The sequence below is a fragment of the Panulirus ornatus genome, chromosome 34 (genome assembly GCF_036320965.1).
Source record: "Panulirus ornatus isolate Po-2019 chromosome 34, ASM3632096v1, whole genome shotgun sequence".
Lineage (NCBI taxonomy): Eukaryota > Metazoa > Arthropoda > Malacostraca > Decapoda > Palinuridae > Panulirus > Panulirus ornatus.
This window is the reverse complement of record NC_092257.1, coordinates 14652686-14672606: the sequence shown is the minus strand read 5'-3', so window position 1 is coordinate 14672606 and position 19921 is coordinate 14652686. Positions and strand designations below refer to the sequence as shown.

At 37.0% G+C, this 19921-nt stretch overlaps 2 protein-coding genes across 4 annotated transcripts in view; one reads left to right on the top strand and one right to left on the bottom strand.

The window, feature by feature from the left end:
• Nucleotides 1-1119: 1119 nt before the first annotated feature.
• Nucleotides 1120-6513, bottom strand: LOC139759904 (uncharacterized). The gene is made up of 5 exons (XM_071682465.1): nt 6384-6513; nt 4864-5063; nt 3332-4016; nt 2875-3035; nt 1120-1360 (listed from the first exon to the last, which is right to left on the bottom strand). The coding sequence occupies exons 2-5, from the start codon at nt 5053-5055 to the stop codon at nt 1226-1228; spliced, it is 1173 nt and encodes a 390-aa protein (XP_071538566.1). The 5' UTR covers nt 5056-5063; nt 6384-6513; the 3' UTR covers nt 1120-1225.
• An 828-nt stretch (nt 6514-7341) lies between these two features.
• The window catches only part of MRG15 (MORF-related gene 15), a 39433-nt gene continuing 26853 nt past the window's right edge, over nt 7342-19921 (top strand). The window contains exons 1-3 of one of the 3 annotated variants that reach the window (XM_071682467.1): nt 7342-7405; nt 11034-11148; nt 12842-12937. In XM_071682467.1, coding sequence (XP_071538568.1) covers nt 7357-7405; nt 11034-11148; nt 12842-12937 — 260 coding nt within the window. In that variant the 5' untranslated portion in view covers nt 7342-7356. Of the gene's footprint in view, nt 7406-7441; nt 7731-11033; nt 11149-12841; nt 12938-19921 lie in introns of those variants that run through there. The other 2 variants (XM_071682466.1, XM_071682468.1) reach the window with 2 other exon arrangements.

Below are 19921 nucleotides of genomic sequence, written 5' to 3'. Positions count from 1 at the left end.
CGTTTATGATTATATCCTCGCCCTCTTGATCAGAAATATTTTAAAAAACCTATGCCCCTAGCATGGATTGAACCAGGGCATGTGAAGCATCTGGGGTAAACCATGGAAAATTTTGTGGGGCCTGGATGTGGAAAGGGAGCTGTGGTTTCGGTGCATTATACATGACAGCTAGAGACTGAGTGTGAACGAATGTGGCCTTTGTTGTCTTTTCCTAGCGCTACCTCATGTGCGTGCGGGGGAGGGGGGTTGTCATTTCATGTGTGGTGGGGTGGCGAAGGAAATGAATAAAGGCAGCAAGTATGAATAATGCACATGTGTATATATGTATATTTCTGTGTATGTATATATGTGTACGTTGAAATGTATTGGCATGTATATGTACGTGTGTGGACATGTATGTATATACATGTGTATGTTGGTGGGTTAGGCCATTCTTTTGTCTGTTTCCTTGCACTACCTTGCTAATGCGAGAGACCAACAAAGTATAATAAATATACATATAGAAAACTTGTAAAGGTATTACTCATTTATGATCACAGAGAAGTATGCTGCATGGATTGCAGAAAACAGACTGGTTGTATTTGATTACTGATGAAACCATTACATGGAGTACACAAAACCTGCCCTTTCAGCGTAACTGCTAAATCCAACATTTTGGTTTTAAACATTTGAACAAATCAAGTATGATGGCTCCTGCCCCTCTTAGTCACCTTCTACTACATGCAGGGAATACATGGTCAATATTCTTTGTCCCTTATCCCCAGGGATAAAATTGCTGCAAAAATTTAAGTGTCATTTTGTGAATTTCTAACCTAATGCTTGGTTTTCACTATCTCAAAATGTTGTTCTGTGAACTGTTGTTTTGCAGGAACCCCCTGTATAGTGAAGAGAGCTTTGCAGTATTGGGGCCTGATATTCAGGATGATAAGAGTAGTGGATGGAACTGGAAAAAATGGATCAAAATGAAATAAGGGTTGCAGTAGCAAAATGCTGTCAGTGGGCTGAAACATGCCATACGATGCAGTCAGAGGAACTATGGAATAGTCTGTGGGACTTAGCTGAGAATGGTAGGCTCTGGTTTCTGAGCTTTTTACATGACATGAGTAAATGAATACTATGAAATGTTACTGGATTTATTCATATGAACCATGATCAATATAAATAATGATTCAATTAAAGATGATGTAATACAGAATGACATGGATCTAACTTTATTATTCCTATATTAAAGTTCATTATCATTTGGATTCCACCTTGACAGCAACATCTCCTGAATGTTAAGCTGCTTTAGGCACTCTACTCTTTCAATCTTGTCATCGGTTAGACTTCTTGGTCGCAGAACAAAGCATATCAAAGGAGTCTGCAAACATGAAAAAACAATTAAGCTTAGACATACAATAACAATAAGGATACAATAAATTGTCAAATCATGAGAGAAAAATGAAAAAAATAATGGGGAAGACTGACGCATTGAAATGTCTGCAAAAAGTCCGTGTTACAAGTCTCATGATTTTGCTACCTCGATATTTGATTTATTCTAAATACTAAAAATGTCAAGTAAGATATAATTAACATATCAACAAGGAAGTCTAATTAGAAGCAAATGATAAAGAAATAAAAGGAGTAATTTTATAATTTCCTTGATTGGTAGCAGTAATGACTGACACCAATTATGGACAGAGTTCTGTGAATGCAAGTATAAAGACAGCTAAAGAAGATATAAAATCTTAGATTATGCAAAAATGCTAAGCTTTCACCTCAGTCTCTAACAAAATACTTGACTATGTAATTTACATACCATTTCACCCTTTAGATTTTCCTGATCTACACATTCTCTAACACTCCTGATACCACAATGTTTCTCCCCAATTTGATCCTCTCCCTGTCAATTACCACACCCATTCAACTCACCAAGTACACTCAACAAACTTGTAACTCTGTACTTTGAACACTCAACTTTGTCCCCTTTGCCTTTATACAGTGGCACTATACATGTTCTCAGGTTGAATGCATAGACGAAGGAGTCAACATAACATTTTTTTATAGCCGTTTCTAACATTTTGATATAGGGTATTTACATAAAATATTTAAAACAGACTTTTATGGTCAAAAACAAAGTGGGTAGCAAGCTAACAACCTCCTTCATAGGTTGCTGGCCATCAAACCTATCAAATAACAATGCATTGTAGAACTGTTAAATGTCTGTGAATTCTAAGCATCCAGTAATTGTTCTGAGAGCCTTGTTTGGTGTAGTTTTTAGTTTTGTTTGTTTCTGTCAGGGTGGATGACCAGGCAAGTGAGGCATAGTCTGAGGCAAAGCAAATCCCTCTGTTTTTTATAAATACTTTTTACAAATTCATCAAAACAAACACCTGGTCCATACATCCCCTACCACTCCTGAAGCCACATTTTTCCTCCCCAGTCTAATGCTGTGTTCATTTCACTACTCACTCAGTTAGCACTCTCCCATAAAACTTGCAAAATCCCTCATGAGCACTTCAGTAAAATCTGCTCCCCTTTAAATGTCAAAAATGTGTGAGTAATATTCAAACATTTGCTCAAGAATTCTGCACAATGATTCGGTTATCATTTAGCTGGAGCAGTACTCCTTTGCTTTTATTATGAAACTATGCCCTAAAAGTAAAGGGGATTGAATTTGTAAGCACACAAGAGAAAAGGCAGCAAAGAAAAGTTAAAAATATGGAGGAAGGAACAGACAATGAAAGGACCAAAAGGATACTATAAGGCACATAAAAGGGAAAAAGCAATTTCAGAAATATACTGCCATGTGTGAATGTGTGGAGACCATCAAGTGGTGCTCTAATAATGAAGTGGCTTAAGAAAAGACCCATCAGTGAAATAAATATAACTAACCTTATTAACATGATTATTGAGTCGTTCAGTTACCGAAACATTCGTCCATGACAGTTCACGCCAAGAAAGCCTGTCATCACGAGTAAGTGTATCTGACCATACACACTGTATCATGATGGTGTACTGTGAGTGGTAAAATGGTGGACCCACAGGGTACAGAGCTGGAAAGATATCATTATAAAATTGGAATGAAGTTACAATATATCCTAAGATCCTGAAGTAAAACTTCAACCATAAAACATGATCAATAAGGCAGAGTATACTGTATAACCCAATCTTAAAGCCAGTGAACCCTACATCTTGAATTTTCAAATTATCTTCATGTGGCCTGTATGACCTATCCTGCTAAAGGTTTATATTTTCATTTTGTCTAATAGACTAGGTGGGATTAAACCTTACTGTGAATCTATTATTTTTCAGAAGAATCAAAGACTAAATATTTCTGAGTATCACTCACCCCAGTCTGCCCCAAACTTCAGTCCAGACTTAACCACCCAGCCTTTGGTTCTGTAGTGATGATAAACTGCATATTTAACAGGGAACTTGGGATCAGCCTTTGAAAATGAATTCCACATTTGATCTATTGTCATCTCATGATCTTTTTCTTTTTCACTTGCAGGTGAAATTCTTTTGCGGTTCTGTTTTTCAGGAACTGTCTTTTTCTGGGTCACAACTAAGCATCCTAGGGCATAAGAGAGAAAAAGTGCCTCTTCAGGTAAAAGTTTAAGATAACTTTCATAGGTACAGCCATCTGATGATGACTCTCCTCGGTCACTATTGAGAACTAAAACGGTCCTGGAGCATTTCTCAATCTCTGGGTCCAAAACTTTAATTCTGTTATCAGTATTTATAATAACTACACTATCGTTACTGTCACACTGTTCTTTTAAAGATACTTCCTTTTCAATTTTTGAGCATCCAGGCTCTGTTTCTGATTCTGTGTATCTATGCTCTTGCTCTGACTGTAAATCATTATTGTTCTCAGGCACAACTTCCATATCAGGAATACTACTGTCCATATGCTGATCTTTTAACCATGATCCACCTTTTAAACCATCTACCTGAACCAGCTTCCATTTTTTCTTTTGCGGATATCTACAGTCATCATCAGTATTGACAATCCTTCCGTGCCCAAAGTATCCCTGGAATGTAGAAATGTGGAAAATAAATATAGACAAAATACATAACTTATGAAGAAGGGTAATGAATATCTAAAACGTAATTACTAAGTGGACCAATAACTTCCAATATAAAAAATGCAAATCTCAAACAACATAAAATGAAAGACACTGGATCTAGTCAGTCTTTTTTTTTGTTAGATGAGACGGCACAGGCAGCTGAGGTCCTAATCAAGGCCATCCCATTAATGCTGTTCTTAATTTCCTTTTAAATGTTAAATTCTCTTAAAAGACCATCATCTATCACCCCAATTATTAATTAAATTGCTACATAACAATGAATTAAGAAGTGTCATGATGAATCAATGAAACAATATCATCCACACTGAATGCTGAAGTTCAAGTTCTTCCTTTCCCCTATACTACTCATGATGGTTTTGTATATGCCTTGACATGAAAAATGGTGGTACAATGGAACATTCATTACAATAAACAAAGATGGTGAATAAGACCTTTCTGAGCAAGGCAGATCTAAATAAAATCTCAATCTTTTATCAAGTTCTTACTGTGCAGCATTGTTCATTTAAATCTGCACCATAGAGACAAAGGATGGACTGTGCAGAGTGATATCTGGACAGAACAAGTTTACTGTCATCATTATTCTGATACTAAAGCCCACCTAACCATTGTAATCTATAAGAATTTTCCTTGTACATATGTACAGTATCAACAGAAGACAACTGTCGTACAGTTTAAAAAAAAAAAAAGTATACAGTACATAAGTGAATACCAAGGCAAACAGACATTAATACTGATTATCAAGCAAAAAATTCACATTATTATTAGATGCTTTCCTAAAGCTTTAACTTACATTATGCCACAGTGAGGCAGCATGCTCTGGGTCAGGTACAGTGATGACACCATCCTTATATCTTGCAAAATAATAATGCCAAGCAGCAGGTGATACTGGCAACCCAGTGAGAGATGCAATTGGAACAGGTAGTGGATTACCTAACTCCTCATGCACACGAGGCTTTTTTCGTGGTGGTGGAAGAGATGCCATCGGGAAACCTGGGGAAATCACAGCGCTATATCAAAGTGCTAACAGGTGATATTCTAACCCTTATAACTTTATATAATCTGTGATTCTTAACATTACTTCTTATATGAAAACAATGAACACAATGTCACTGTCTTATACCTCAGTTCTCACCTGTGTAAGCAGATAAGCACAGAGCCTATCAGTTCATTCATACACATTCTCAACTTGTGTTGACAACATTCAAATAAAACATGGACATCCACACTAATATGAGTGCTTCTTAATTTTTCATTCTACAAAAGAAGATGATCCAAGAAGTAAGACTAGCATCCCATTAATATTACGTTCACGCATAAAACGTCACACTTAAAAAAATCACTGCTGTGGCATTCTCATCAGAAATAGCCCTAGCCATGGACCTAGTTCACTCACTTGATCCACTTCTCTTTCTTGCAGTCTCCCTACTCCCCTCTCAACCTTACTGTGTACTTTTTTTATTATTACCCACAATATACCACTCAAAGTTCATAAATAAACACCTTCGAGATTTGAGGGCACTAAATCCCTAAAATTAAAGTAAACCAGATGGGGTGGTATGCTCTGATCCACTGTATGGATGTGACAATCATCTAAGTTCCACCAAGTTATTACTTAGAATTAGTCTAACATTTGTGAATGGTTGTAATTTTGGGTTACATAACTGATTATCATTCCTGTGGACTATCATTGACAAAAAATTTGTGAAATGATGCTGATGAAGGAACATTTGTTGCTTTGAACCGAAAAAAAAACATAAAATGCTCCAAATTATGCACTGCAAGTATTCCAATAATCACGGCAAACATGTAAAGCAACTAAATCAATAGTGACCATTTTCCAGTGCTGAAGTGATGAATTCCCAGTGCACACTTAGTCGTCTCTTGAATTACTTGTACCAACGATTGGTAATCTACTGAAATACATTTCTTCAATTACTTCTGTGAAGCCCTTCAAGTCCACAAGGGAAGAAGTGCTACTGGCACCCCCAGGGGACTGTCCCCTTAACCATAGTACATAATTACGATACCCTCCTGAAATTATGGTACTATAGGTCCAAAAGTGAAAGACTTAAAGAACACTGATTACACCACAGAATCTTCCAGGAAAGGCAATGGCTAAGATGACAAACAATTCATCTAATTATAAAAAAGTAATACTAAAAGCACCTGCCCCATAACTTAAGAAATTTCCAAAATGTTCAAACTTTAAATATATCAACTCTAAACAGATTCATGGCGTTTGAAATCGTTATATATACGCATTTAATCAGAATAAATTGCTTTCAACTCAAATAACAGAGCCTTTCCTACCTCGGTCCTCCCACAGTGTGTTTACGTCCTGACGTCCACTCTGCTCGGTTCATCTTCCTTGCTTCACATATGTCAAAATGGTCGAACTCTTGTCAAAACAATAAAGAAGTTTTCTGGAAATTGCATAATACGGTGGGGTGCTAATGCATATAGTGCCAGTTTTATATGATTTGCGTATCAAATTTTCATGCTAACGCCAATCAATAGGAAGATTATGAATAAAATCATCTCTAGTAACTATTTTTGAACGCAAGGGGAAGACTAACTCTTTAGTCGAGCTTCATATGAATCACTCAGCAACGCATTTGAAGCAGTGAAGTTTATTTAAAGGCAAAAGGATTAATTCATAGTGATATGCTGGTTTTAGCCATGCAAACAAGTCCAATGAGACAACGATACCCCATGTTTGATGGTATATGGCAATAAATTATCGATCTGCATATATGAAAAAATAGTATCATACAATCACACACACAAGCATTATATATATATATATATATATATATATATATATATATATATATATATATATATATATATATCTTCAGAGTTGCCCTGCAACAGAGTGTAGCGCAGCCTTGAAGCTGCATGAACCTCTACCTAAGAGTCCTGCTGGTTTTATATTTCCAGGACTACTTTTGAAGGGGGTTCCAGGGGTTGTATCACACACACACACACACATACACACACACACACACACATATATATATATATATATATATATATATATATATATATATATATCACAAACGAGAATAATGTAAAACAAACACGAAATTTCAGGAATTTGAGCCTGACATGGTCCAATGCTATAGTTATTTTCAAAAATATATTGGCTATAGTGTCTACTTCCACCCCTGGGGTAGGTGATGGAATAGTTCAGCCGGAATTCTACCCGAAAAGCGTTGCACATAATGGCCTTGGGAGCGTCCGCTTATTTTACCCAGAAAATCATACATGTGGGTCCATATTTATGAAACTACCTGTATTTCTGCTAGATCTCCTGACGACATTCAGTTCAAGTGAGAAGGAAAAATATAATATCCTCACAGTGTAACGATCCATAATACTCATTTTTCTATTAATGAGTCAGCCTCAGTCATATATAAATATAATTGCATTGTTTGTGCCATTAAAGTAGATCTGCTGGTGTTTAGTGTGGATGATGAGGAGGGAACGGTGGTGTAGTGGCGGCAGTGCACCTCTGGCTGGCGAGTGGTACTGTGAGCGGCTCGGGTTCTAAAACTTGTGGTTGCCAGGTTGTTTTACACACAGTCGACATGCCGGACACTATTCCTCCTGTGCCCAACACAGAGAAACCTCCATTCAAAACCAAATTCAGTGAATGTAAGTGCCACCTCCTCCATGCCTTTTTAATCTGTTCATTTCTTGCTCAGAGCTCTGCCATCGGGAGAGATTAGCCCTCTGTTTGTAGTTCTTATTTGAACCTCATGGGTCAAGGGGATTACATTGTGATGGATGTGTCGCCAGTCAGAGTTAAGGGGGTCATGTAGGAAACCCAGCACACGGAATTATAAGATGTGTTGGGTTCGAGTAGGTTTTTAAGGATTTAGCTCAGGGATCTGGGTTGTGCTGAAGCTTGGATGCATAGAAAATCCTCCCCAGGAGCTGTTCTCTGCCACCTCGTCGTTTTCACTGATAATTACATGGTTTCTTCCAGTTAACTGTTTGAATTTCAATGTACAGTCATATTTTTATGGTGAATTGCCCCCAGGTTTATCTTATCTTCCTATAGATTATATTATTGCTGGTGAGGCAACAAATGAGGCAGATAGATTGTTCCAAATTTGGACTTTGTTGTAGATTTAAAGTATTTATTAAAAGTCTTGTTTAGCTCCACATATTCTCTTAGTTTTGGATATTGAAAGACTTTGTTCTGCAGTGTTGGAATTTAGAGAGTACAATTAACTTTTGCAGATAATGATTTGGGTCATTTTATTTTACTGAATGATAGTGAATTAGGCATTGATATTGAGGGAAGATCGTATTGATTAATGTGAACATAGGGTAGAGGCTTTTAGAATGTCAGTAGACCCTTAGGAAACCTCACCTCTTAGTTAAAATGTATAGCTATTAGAAATATATGTATAGCTATTACAAGTATACCAGCAGTGAATTGATCTGTTACTGGGGATTGCATTCTGCTCATTGTGTGGTTTAAGTGTTGGCATTTTCTCAGATATACATAACCCTCACTACTGTCGTCACATTTGATATTTTACAGTTAGATGTTATGCACTGATTCATGTAACTACTGTTATTTTTTCTAAACAACATAATACTATTTCAGAATGAATTTGATTAATTATGTGTCAGGGAGTTCCCAGAGGAAATGGGCTTTTGAAATATAGAAAGACAGGTTGGTACAGTATTTCAACTATCATTTTGGCTACCAGGTGAGTTTTTAAAGGTTGTTTCGATCTTGTACTAATGCCTCACCAATTTTTACATTAATTTAATCCCACAGTTTTCTAAAATTTTCTTCAAAACTTGACTTGGATTGTGGAGCGCAGTCAGTCAGTGACTGAGTAAGCTCTGATGAGTTGAATAGCTGGAACCCTGGCTACAGAAGCTCTTCCTAATTCAATATTGATAGCGAATTGTGATGTGGAGTAAAATTAAGATTATACTGAATATTTGCCGACATCTATCTAATCTTGTATGTGCTAATTTTGATTTGATACCCATGGTTGTTTGAACCGATCCTTACTGAAATGAGATTCAGTACATCTCTATATCCATCAGAGAATACCAATTTTCATTTGTTGCATCACCTTAATACGTGTGGTAATTTATCAGATTACCCTTGCATCAGAACTGGTGTTGGATTTTGAGTGATTTTGTTCTGCAGTGTTAGTGTAGTGCTCAAAGGCTTAAAGTTGCTAGTGCTGTGCAAGAAGCACACATGTGCATGCATAGTGTGGATACAGTCTGTGGTCATGAAGTGCTACAGTATTTTGTGATGCAGTCTACTGTATATTGCACATGTTTTGCCCCGTTTATCATGCTACCAAAGCGTCTTTTAAGTTCTGTTACCAGTGATGCTGAGAAGTGTAAGGCCATCACTACTGAGGTTAAGATGGATGTGCTCAAACATTACAAGAGACATGATTGAACAGCTTATGTCAAGCATGTCCTTGGACTTAGTGAATCTACTTTATGGACTATTCATGACATTGCACAGATCTTGGAGAGTGTCAAGAGTGGAACATTAATCAGTGTGTCATGGACCTAATATTCCCAAAGTTTACTTGGCTATGGAGAGAATGGAATGAATGTTGAGCTCATGGATTGAACTCCAAACTTGTGAAAATGTTCCTGTCACCATGCTTGTGATATAAACAGAGGCCTGGGGTATATATGATGACTTGGCAGCAATTATTTCTCATAAACTCAGAGACAGTACCTGTCAGTTTGGAAGTCCTTTCAGTCTTGTTTAGAATGATCAGAAGAATCACATGTGAATGAAACATTATGTTCAGAACTTTTCTCATGATTCTTTCATGATGAGAATAAAGCTAGTACAGTAGCAATATTACCTTTTATTTTTGGATTAGGCTTAACCCAAATCCAAAGTTCTTGGCCAAAGCTGAGATGGTTAGATGTGGAATCAACCCTTCTACATTTATTCTGTGAAGATGCCTCTTTTGAAGCATCATTATCACATACATTCCTTCAAGACTCATATGAAATATTTTGATTCTACCAAAAATTACTGAGGAGAGTATACGTCCATGATGCCTCTTTCAGCATATAACTTGATAGTGGATCATCTAACTTGACATTACTCAGCTTGGACTGTCTGTCAGTCTCATGGTTTTAGGTAGGTGTTATGTATCTTAGCCTTTTTATGGAATCTCTCACTAGAAGATTTAGCAAGAGGGATTTTTGTCATTCATCTAACACCTTTGTGAGATGTTGTCATCTAACATTTTTGTTAATGTAATATTAGCATGGATTTAGCCGACCTCCCTTTATAAGTGTAGGTATATTCTACCGCCTTCACAAGACAGTGATTCTGAAGTGAGTCAGTTTTTCTGCAGTATCTCTTGTTTTTTTTCCCACCAAGGCTTTTAACTTTGATTTTTTTTCTAGCCCTTGGAAGTCTCTCTGAACAAAATATTAGGTAAAAGTTTTGTGCCAGAATATGATGATTTTGCCTTTACAGCTTATCAGGCTGCTCGTAGTACTGCCTTGTTTGGGCTGAAGACAAGCATGTGAAGGGAGAAAAATTAGTTGAGATGTCACCAAGTCTTACCATCTTGGACTACTTTTCTGATGATGTTTTCATATTCTAGTTGGGAAGCATGACTGATTAGTCATTGAAAACATCACAAGTTATGACTCATAATCATTAACAGTATTGGGCTGTATATTTTTTTTTTTCTTTCCAAAAGAAGGAACAGAGAAGGGGGCCAGGTGAGGATATTCCCTCAAAGGCCCAGTCCTCTGTTCTTAACGCTACCTCACTAATGCGGGAAATGGCGAATAGTATGAAAGAAAATTTTTGATGGAAGTGCACAGGATAATTCATATGCTTCGAGTGAGAAAGTACCATAATACAGTCATACTGATTTTCATAGAAAATTTTATTTTGGATGAAATTATTTCTTTTTTTCTTTATTGCAGCTGAGAAAGTGTTATGTTTCCATGGGCCTCTCATCTACGAGGCCAAATGCCTCAAAGTACAGGTGAAGGATAAACAAGTCAAATACTTCATACACTATGCAGGGTGGAACAAAAAGTATGTATACCATTGCACCAAATTACTATCTAATTTGTTTTATGTTATTAGATAGCGATTTTTGTTACTGTACGGAAAAAGAATGGATTTTTTTACCTACATTAACCCATCTCTAAGAAAGGAAGAGTTAGTCAGAAGTTTACTTGAATAGACAGATTTTATAATTTTACAGTACCCCATACATTACAGTAATAAGGATAGCATTGTAGAAGGTACATTAAAAGATTATTGGTTGGCTTATAGAATTGAAGCCAGTGCGGTTGATTAGTCCACAATAAAACTCACCATGGAAGAAATCCAGTTCTGCACTTGATACTCTTCTTTATTTTATGAGTTGTAGTTAATTTTTTTATAAAGTTGCTTATAAGTGGCATATGTGATTGAGGGATCCATTTTTCATTGTATTTGCAACGAGTTGTTTCTTCCTAGGTATGAAGTCCGTTTGTCATTGCTGTTGTGTTTTGATTACATAGCTAATAGGAATGTTAGCCAGCAGCTTTTCCAGGTAGATAGTACTAATTGTATCCTCACTACAAAACAAATAGAAATCATACTGCTGTGCACATGTCTGTTTTAGCATTTGAGTCCATGTGTTCCTCCTGATAGAATTCTTATAGTTTGTCTAATTGCTGCACTGAATTGAAAGTGTGAATGTTAATTTCTTACAAATTAGAGATTTGCATGTGATATAATGGCCATAAACAGATTTTTAAAAGAATTAGTAGTGTTGAACTTACATTTTTCAGTGTGGTATCTGTATTGTGTAATCAATTTCTCACTATTTTCAGTGGTTTACATTAAACTTCACAGATTGGTTACAAGCAAATTGAAGATATGCATGACACTGTGGTGGCTGTAAACTGATTTGACCTTGATTTTGAACATAACCTTTTTTAGTTACATTGCTAAGTACAGCACCTGATTTATGTAATGAACACCCCTCATAGCTATCATTGAAACTCATCTGATTTGTTAAGTATATATTGAAGATATGCATATGACATTAGGGAAGCTGTTAGTGAATTTTGCTTAAAATTATGATCTGTTGAACTTGGTAATATTCCAATTGTTTTACTAAGAATTGTGCATTAATTGTGTGAATAACCTCTTACAGTCGTAATTGCATAAACTGAAACTTTTCATGTTTTTTTACTTAATTTTGAAGCTTTACAGATGGCCCTAATGGATAAAAAAAAACTTATTTTCAACAAAGATTATCATGTGTAGAGCTTAAATACACTTCTCGGACCTGTATTGTCACAATTGAACCAAAATTATGGATGCTTTTATATTAATCAGTCTGGTTCTATGATCCATTAACTTTGTACAGGTATCTACTTGCCACCAACTACATTCCCTACATTCTGTGTTTCCAATCACCAGTTCAAATGTGGATGAACCTGAAACTAATGAAACTGACCTGTTATTCTGAACACAGAAGAGAAAGTCAAATATACTGTGTGGTTTTTCTGTAATTGACTAAATGTAGTTTTGATATTAGATTTTTATGTATTACTTTGAAATGCTTTACTGTGTATACTGTATCTTTTATCCCAACTTGTACCGAGTTAGCAGAATTCTCCTTTTTCTTTTAGAAGTTTACCACTAAATGCTTTATTTGCATAAATTTCCTGTAAATGGTAGAAATTTAAATATATATTGATTTTGAAAAACTGATTACATTCACTTTCAGCTGGGATGAGTGGGTTCCGGAGAGTCGTGTTCTGAAACTCAATGATGCAAACATCAGCCGACAAAAGGACCTTCAAAAGGCTCATGAGGCTTCTTTGTAAGAATGATATAAAGTACTTCTCATGTTTTATGATGATATCTTTTAGTAGAAAACATTTCCAGCAGCTTTGCGCATTGTAAGATATTGCTAGTTGAAACCAGGCTTGTGTAAAAGGTAGTGAGGATAACTGAAAGCAAACGTCATTTGTTTGTTTTTTAAAACATTTTTGAGAAAGTTTTCCGTAGAAGAAGAAGAATTATGATTATTTTCCTAATGAAGACGTTGTTGAACTACTTTTTTTTTTTTTTTTTTTTTTTCAAGTAAATTTCCAATTCATGCTTTCAGTTTTCCTTGCTATCTTTTACTTGCTGTGGACAACGCCCTTAAACCATTCCTGCTTAAAGATATAGCCAGTTTAACCTGATCTTGCTCGAACATGTCTAGCATAACGTTATTGTGCCCTCAGAACTGAATAAAACATGTTTAGGTTATCATACAGTAGATTTATGCTCATTGTCTTGTTACAAAAGTATATTGCTTGAGGGATTAAAGAAAAAATGGCATTGGGAATGTAGATATGTTATTTGTTTTAGATTGTTTATGTAGAGACAGAATATTTCAATTGCTGTTTGCTGGGAATAAGTGGAATTTGAGAATGTTTGTGTGTAGATATGTTGTGTTTTGGGAAGAATGGAACAGAAGATGGTGATATTATCAAGCAGTGTGGAGGTATCAGCAGAAGATGGAAATCAGGGGTAGAATTCAGAATTCACAAACCAATATTGAGGGTTTGTAAAAGGTAATATATTGAAATGGTAGTGTTGATATAAAAGATGGAAGTAGTACAGTCAGACATTTGCATCCTGAATATCTATAGATGAGAAAAAATGTGCAGTCATAAGGCACACCCTTTGGCACTGATGAAAGGATTCTTTCAATACTTTTTAGAATTCCACATGACACAGTTTCAGTTGTATATGTAATCAGTTACAACACTTTCTTTAAGTATTAGAATTGAATTCCTGCATTACTTTAAACATTTAACACAAGATTTTTTGTGTTTAATTTTCAGATAATGAGCCTTGTTTTCACATAGCTTAAACAACTTCTTAAACTTGGTTTAGTTGCAAACTAGAAGCTATGATTGCACAGAAATGTTTTTCATCTGGTCCCAACCTGTTGTGGCTTGTCCTGTAACCTGTTGCCACCTCGCTTCACCTCAGCCCGTCCCAATGAACCCAGCTTAATGCGACCCAATCTTGTCCCACTTAACCTAATCCTTCATCCATCCCCTGCCCTTTCATTACACCTACTAAACCCCATTTTACTTCATCCTATCCGAGCTTTCCACCAGAACTTCTGGATTTAATTGTGGCTTCTTTTTTCACTGTTGAGTGGTGTATATTATTACTTTGTCTTGCTATGTAGCAGAGTAATAGCAAAGTAAAGGATTTTGGTTAGGGGATTAGTCAAATACTGAATGGAAAGGAATCATGACAGGCTGGATCAAAGCACAAAACTTGGTACAAAACTTTACAGTAATCAAAACCATATTAGAAAGGGAAGCACCTCAATCATGAAATCGAAATTAAAGTTCAGTAGTGAAAGGAAGCACTCTAAAATCTCAAAAACTATTTGGGAGATTTTTCTGAAAAACTCTTTTGTTTTGTTTAAGTGTGAGAACAAGTTTATTCCCTCAGTCATATACGTTGAGTGCATAACATGAAAAATTCCAACACCTGGCAAGAACAGTTAACAGACATCAGATTTTTTTTAATACCTGTGCTTAATTGGGCCTTTGTGGAAAATTCCTCACTGGGCTTTTGTTTTTGTTTTTAGAGTTGATATTTCAACAAGAAGGATTTCTAGCCCCCTGATCCTGGTCTTCACACCACCATCCGCAACATGCAGGAGTTACATGGGCAGCATTCTTTCTGCCATGTCCTTAGGGAAACAAATACAATTGAAACAGAAGTCCTTAAAGTGCTTCAAAGTTTTGGTAAATGACCTTTCATCTGCATTTTTTTTTTTTTTTTTTTGCATATGATAGCTCTTGTTCTTTTTTTTTTCATTAGACAAAATTGAAGATAATTTGGCTGTGGTATCTTCATACCATGGAGGCTAGGTTTCAGACTCAGGGCCGCAAAGGAATGTGTAATCAAAGGGAGAGGCAAAAACTTTGCTGCTGTATGCTAAACCCCTTTGAATGCAGTTATGCAGCAATTTCAAGATAATTTCTTATCATTCTGGGCTGCCTATTCAAGAAAAAATTGAGTCTACAGGCACAGGGAAGGTTGCTTGTTTTGGAGTTAAGAAAAAATGAGATGAGTAATGTAGCATCCAATCCACTTTAGGATCTTGTGCCATATATGGGTATCTCCTAGCTTGTTAATCATTGAAATGATCCATCAAATGAGCTGACAGAGGGTGTTCTGTTTGCAGTGTTACATATTAGTCTTTTTTTAGCACATAAAATCTTATCAATAAGCTGATATGTATGCCACTTTTGGTTCAATACAAAAGAATTCTTGTCCCAGCTCCTTAAAGACTTCAGATTGATATATTCCAGCAAGTTTTTGTTGAATATGAATAATTCAGAAATCATTTTAATTCACAGTTATAAGGTAGACTAAGTGACTTTAAACAGCTTTTGATTCACATTAATATAAGATTTATTTTATAGTAAACTGCCTCTCCTGTCATAGCGAAATAGTTTCAGGAACAAATGAACAATAGCCTCATTTACAAAAATTTACTCTAACTGTCTTGTGTAATGAACTGGTATCTAAGCCTATCATTATAACCAAGCTCCACAGGTTACATGATTTTTCTTGATCACTTCATTTGCCCTTGTTCAGCTCGTTGACAACTTGCTATTTCCATATACCTCTTCAGTCTAGTTGAGTCTATCCACATGCTTATCATCCTCCTGAATGATCAGGCCATGATAACCTTGAGCTTCCTTCACTCCATGCTTCCAGCTGTTAGATCTTTTGCTCCCACCAGTTCTGACTAGTTGTTCTTTGCCTACATTCTCCAAATGTCTGCATCTTTCCAGCACTCCCTCTACAAATCAAACTGTACCTACTTCTTTTATGTTAGCTGAGATGGCATGGGCAACTGAGGGCCTAATCAAGGCCATCTCATTAACGCTATATATATATATATATATATATATATATATATATATATATCTTTTTTTTCTTTTAAACTATTTGCCATTTCCCGCGTTAGCGAGGTAGCGTTAAGAACAGAGGACTGGGCCTTTTTTGGAATATTCTCACCTGGCCCCTTCTGTTCCTTCTTTTGGAAAAAAAAAAAAAAAAAAAAAAAAAATGAGAGGGGAGGATTTCCAGCCCCCCGCTCCCTCCCCTTTTAGTCGCCTTCTACTACACGCAGGGAATACGTGGGAAGTATTCTTAATCCCCTATCCCCAGGGGGAATATATATATATATATTTTCTTTTTTTTCTTTCAAACTATTCGCCATTTCCCGCATTAGCGAGGTAGCGTTAAGAACAGAGGACTGAGCCTTTGAGGGACTACCCTCACCTGGCCCAATTCTCTGTTCCTTCTTTTGGAAAATTAAAAAAAAAAAAAAAAAAAACGAGAGGGGAGGATTTCCAGCCCCCCGCTCCTTCCCCTTTTAGTCGCCTTCTACGACACGCAGGGAATACGTGGGAAGTATTCTTGCTCCCCTATCCCCAGGGATATATATATATATATATATATATATATATATTATCCCTGGGGATAGGGGATTAAGAATACTTCCCACGTATTCCCTGCGTGTCGTAGAAGGCGACTAAAAGGGGAGGGAGCAGGGGGCTGGAAATCCTCCCCTCTCGTTTTTTTTTTTTTCCAAAAGAAGGAACAGAGGGGGCCAGGTGAGGATATTCCAAAAAAGGCCCAGTCCTCTGTTCTTAACGCTACCTCGCTAACGCGGGAAATGGCGAATAGTTTAAAAGAAAGAAAGAAAATATATATATATATATATTTATTTATTTATTTATTTATTATACTTTGTCGCTGTCTCCCGCGTTAGCGAGGTAGCGCAAGGAAACAGACGAAAGAAATGGCCCAACCCACCCACAAACACATGTATATACATACACGTCCACACACAGCACACATACATACCTATACATCTCAACGTATACATATATATATATTTTTTTTTTATTATACTTTGTCGCTGTCTCCTGCGTTTGTGAGGTAGCGCAAGGAAACAGACGAAAGAAATGGCCCAACCCCCCCCCCCCCCATACACATGTATATACATACGTCCACACACGCAAATATACATACCTACACAGCTTTCCATAGCTTACCCCAGACGCTTCACATGCCTTGATTCAATCCACTGACAGCACGTCAACCCCGGTATACCACATCGCTCCAATTCACTCTATTCCTTGCCCTCCATTCACCCTCCTGCATGTTCAGGCCCCGATCACACAAAATCTTTTTCACTCCATCTTTCCACCTCCAATTTGGTCTCCCTCTTCTCCTTGTTCCCTCCACCTCCGACACATATATCCTCTTGGTCAATCTTTCCTCACTCATTCTCTCCATGTGACCAAACCATTTCAAAACACCCTCTTCTGCTCTCTCAACCACACTCTTTTTATTTCCACACATCTCTCTTACCCTTACGTTACTTACTCGATCAAACCACCTCACACCACACATTGTCCTCAAACATCTCATTTCCAGCAAATCCATCCTCCTGCGCACAACTCTATCCATAGCCCACGCCTCGCAACCATACAACATTGTTGGAACCACTATTCCTTCAAACATACCCATTTTTGCTTTCCGAGATAATGTTCTCAACTTCCACACATTCTTCAAGGCTCCCAGGATTTTCGCCCCCTCCCCCACCCTATGATCCACTTCCGCTTCCATGGTTCCAACCGCTGCCAGATCCATTCCCAGATATCTAAAACACTTTACTTCCTCCAGTTTTTCTCCATTCAAACTTACCTCCCAATTGACTTGACCCTCAACCCTACTGTACCTAATAACCTTGCTCTTATTCACATTTACTCTTAACTCTCTTCTTTCACACACTTTACCAAACTCAGTCACCAGCTTCTGCAGTTTCTCACATGAATCAGCCACCAGCACTGTATCATCAGTGAACAACAACTGACTCACTTCCCAAGCTCTCTCATCCCCAACAGACTTCATACTTGCCCCTCTTTCCAAAACTCTTGCATTCACCTCCCTAACAACCCCATCCATAAACAATTTAAACAACCATGGAGACATCACACACCCCTGCCGCAAACCTACATTCACTGAGAACCAATCACTTTCCTCTCTTCCTACACGTACACATGCCTTACATCCTCGATAAAAACTTTTCACTGCTTCTAACAACTTGCCTCCCACACCATATATTCTTAATACCTTCCACAGAGCATCTCTATCAACTCTATCATATATATATATATGTATATATCATATATCATATATGTATATATATATATATATATATATATATATATATATATATATATATATATACATAAATGCCCACATATGTACATATTCATACCTGCTTACCTTCATCCATTCCTGTCACTACCCTGCTCCACAGGAAAGCAGCATCATTATCTCCAAAACTTAAAACTTTGTATATATACCATTAATAAAAAAAAGTGTATTTTATTGATAGAACAATGAAAAAGATAGTTATAGGAAAAATGTATATATTTATTTCAGCCTGGGAATAGCTTGGTACTTTGGCTAGTCTTGAATATTATTGGAGAAATACTGTACTTGCAAATACTACACACAACTAAGCTAAGGGAAGTAGAAGTTTGCTGCAGCAGTATGATGATGGATATTGTTGTAAGTAGGTTTAGCAATGTGTTTTACTCTCTGTTAGACAAGAAAATGAAAGTTATTGACATTATGTCACTCCTTGTCTAAAACATTTCTCCAGTTTCCTGTATCCTGTGCACACCTTTTACCCTCCTTCATGTTCTGGCCTTTAGCACTTAAAACCTTATTCACTCCATCCTTCCATCTGTGGTTCAATATCTCCCTTCTTGTTCCCTCCACTTATGAAACATAAATAATTTTTGTCAACTTCTCACTCATCATCTCTGTATGTCCAAACCAGTTTAGCACACCCTCTTCAGCCATCTCAATCACATTTTTCTTATTGCAGTGCTTACGTCTTACCCTTTCATCACTTATTTGATCGACTCGTCACACACCATGTATTGTCCTCATTCATTTCATTTGAATGATGAAAATTTGGAATAAGTGAAGTGTTTTAGTGGAGTGACAGTGAACTGGAACCATAGATGCAGAAAGGGGGTGAGCAGGTCCTGGGAGCTTTGAGAAAGTGTGTGGAGAGAGGTTATCTGGTAGGGCAAAAATGGATATGTTTGAAGTTATAGTAGTTCCAGTGATGTATGGATATGAGGCATGGTTTGTGGAGGAGGTTGTGCAGAGTGGGGTGGATATGTTAGAAATGAAATGTTTGAGGACAGTATGTAGTGTGAGTAGGATTGATCAATTAAGTATTAAAAGGGTAAGAGAGGGGTGGTGCAATAGAAAGAATCTGGGTGAGAGAGCTGAAAAGGGTGTGATGAAATGGTTAGGACACATGAAGAAAGTGAGTGAGGAGAGGTAGACACATAGGATATATGTTTCAGAAGTTATGGGAACAAGGAGAAGGGGGATACCAAATTGGAGATGGAAGAGTGGAGTGAAAAAGATTTTGAGTGATTTGGGCATGAACATGCAAGGAGGGTGAAAGGCATGCATGGGATAGTGAACTGGGACAATATGGTATACAGGGTGGTATGTATTTCCAGTGGACTGAATCAGGGCATGTGAAGCAGCTTAGGGGAAACCATAGAGTGTACTGTTGAGCCGGGTTGTAAATAGAGGGCTGCTTTGGTTTCAGCACATTGCACATGACATCTAGAGAATGGATGTGAGCGAATGCGGGCTTTCTTCTGTTCCTAGCACTACCTTATTAATGCAGGAAATAGCAACAAATATTGATACAAAAATTTCC

What these genes read in the sequence shown, in the direction of transcription:
- LOC139759904 (XM_071682465.1), bottom strand. Translation starts at nt 5,055, where the DNA reads ATGGCATCTCTTCCACCACCACGAAAAAAGCCTCGTGTGCATGAGGAG. An exon ending in GAAGTTTGGGGCAGACTGGG is followed by an intron (nt 3,036 to 3,331) that starts GTGAGTGATACT and finishes ATATCTTTCCAG; the next exon opens with CTCTGTACCCTGTGGGTCCA. An exon ending in TCAATAATCATGTTAATAAG is followed by an intron (nt 1,361 to 2,874) that starts GTTAGTTATATT and finishes TCATGTTTGCAG; the next exon opens with ACTCCTTTGATATGCTTTGT.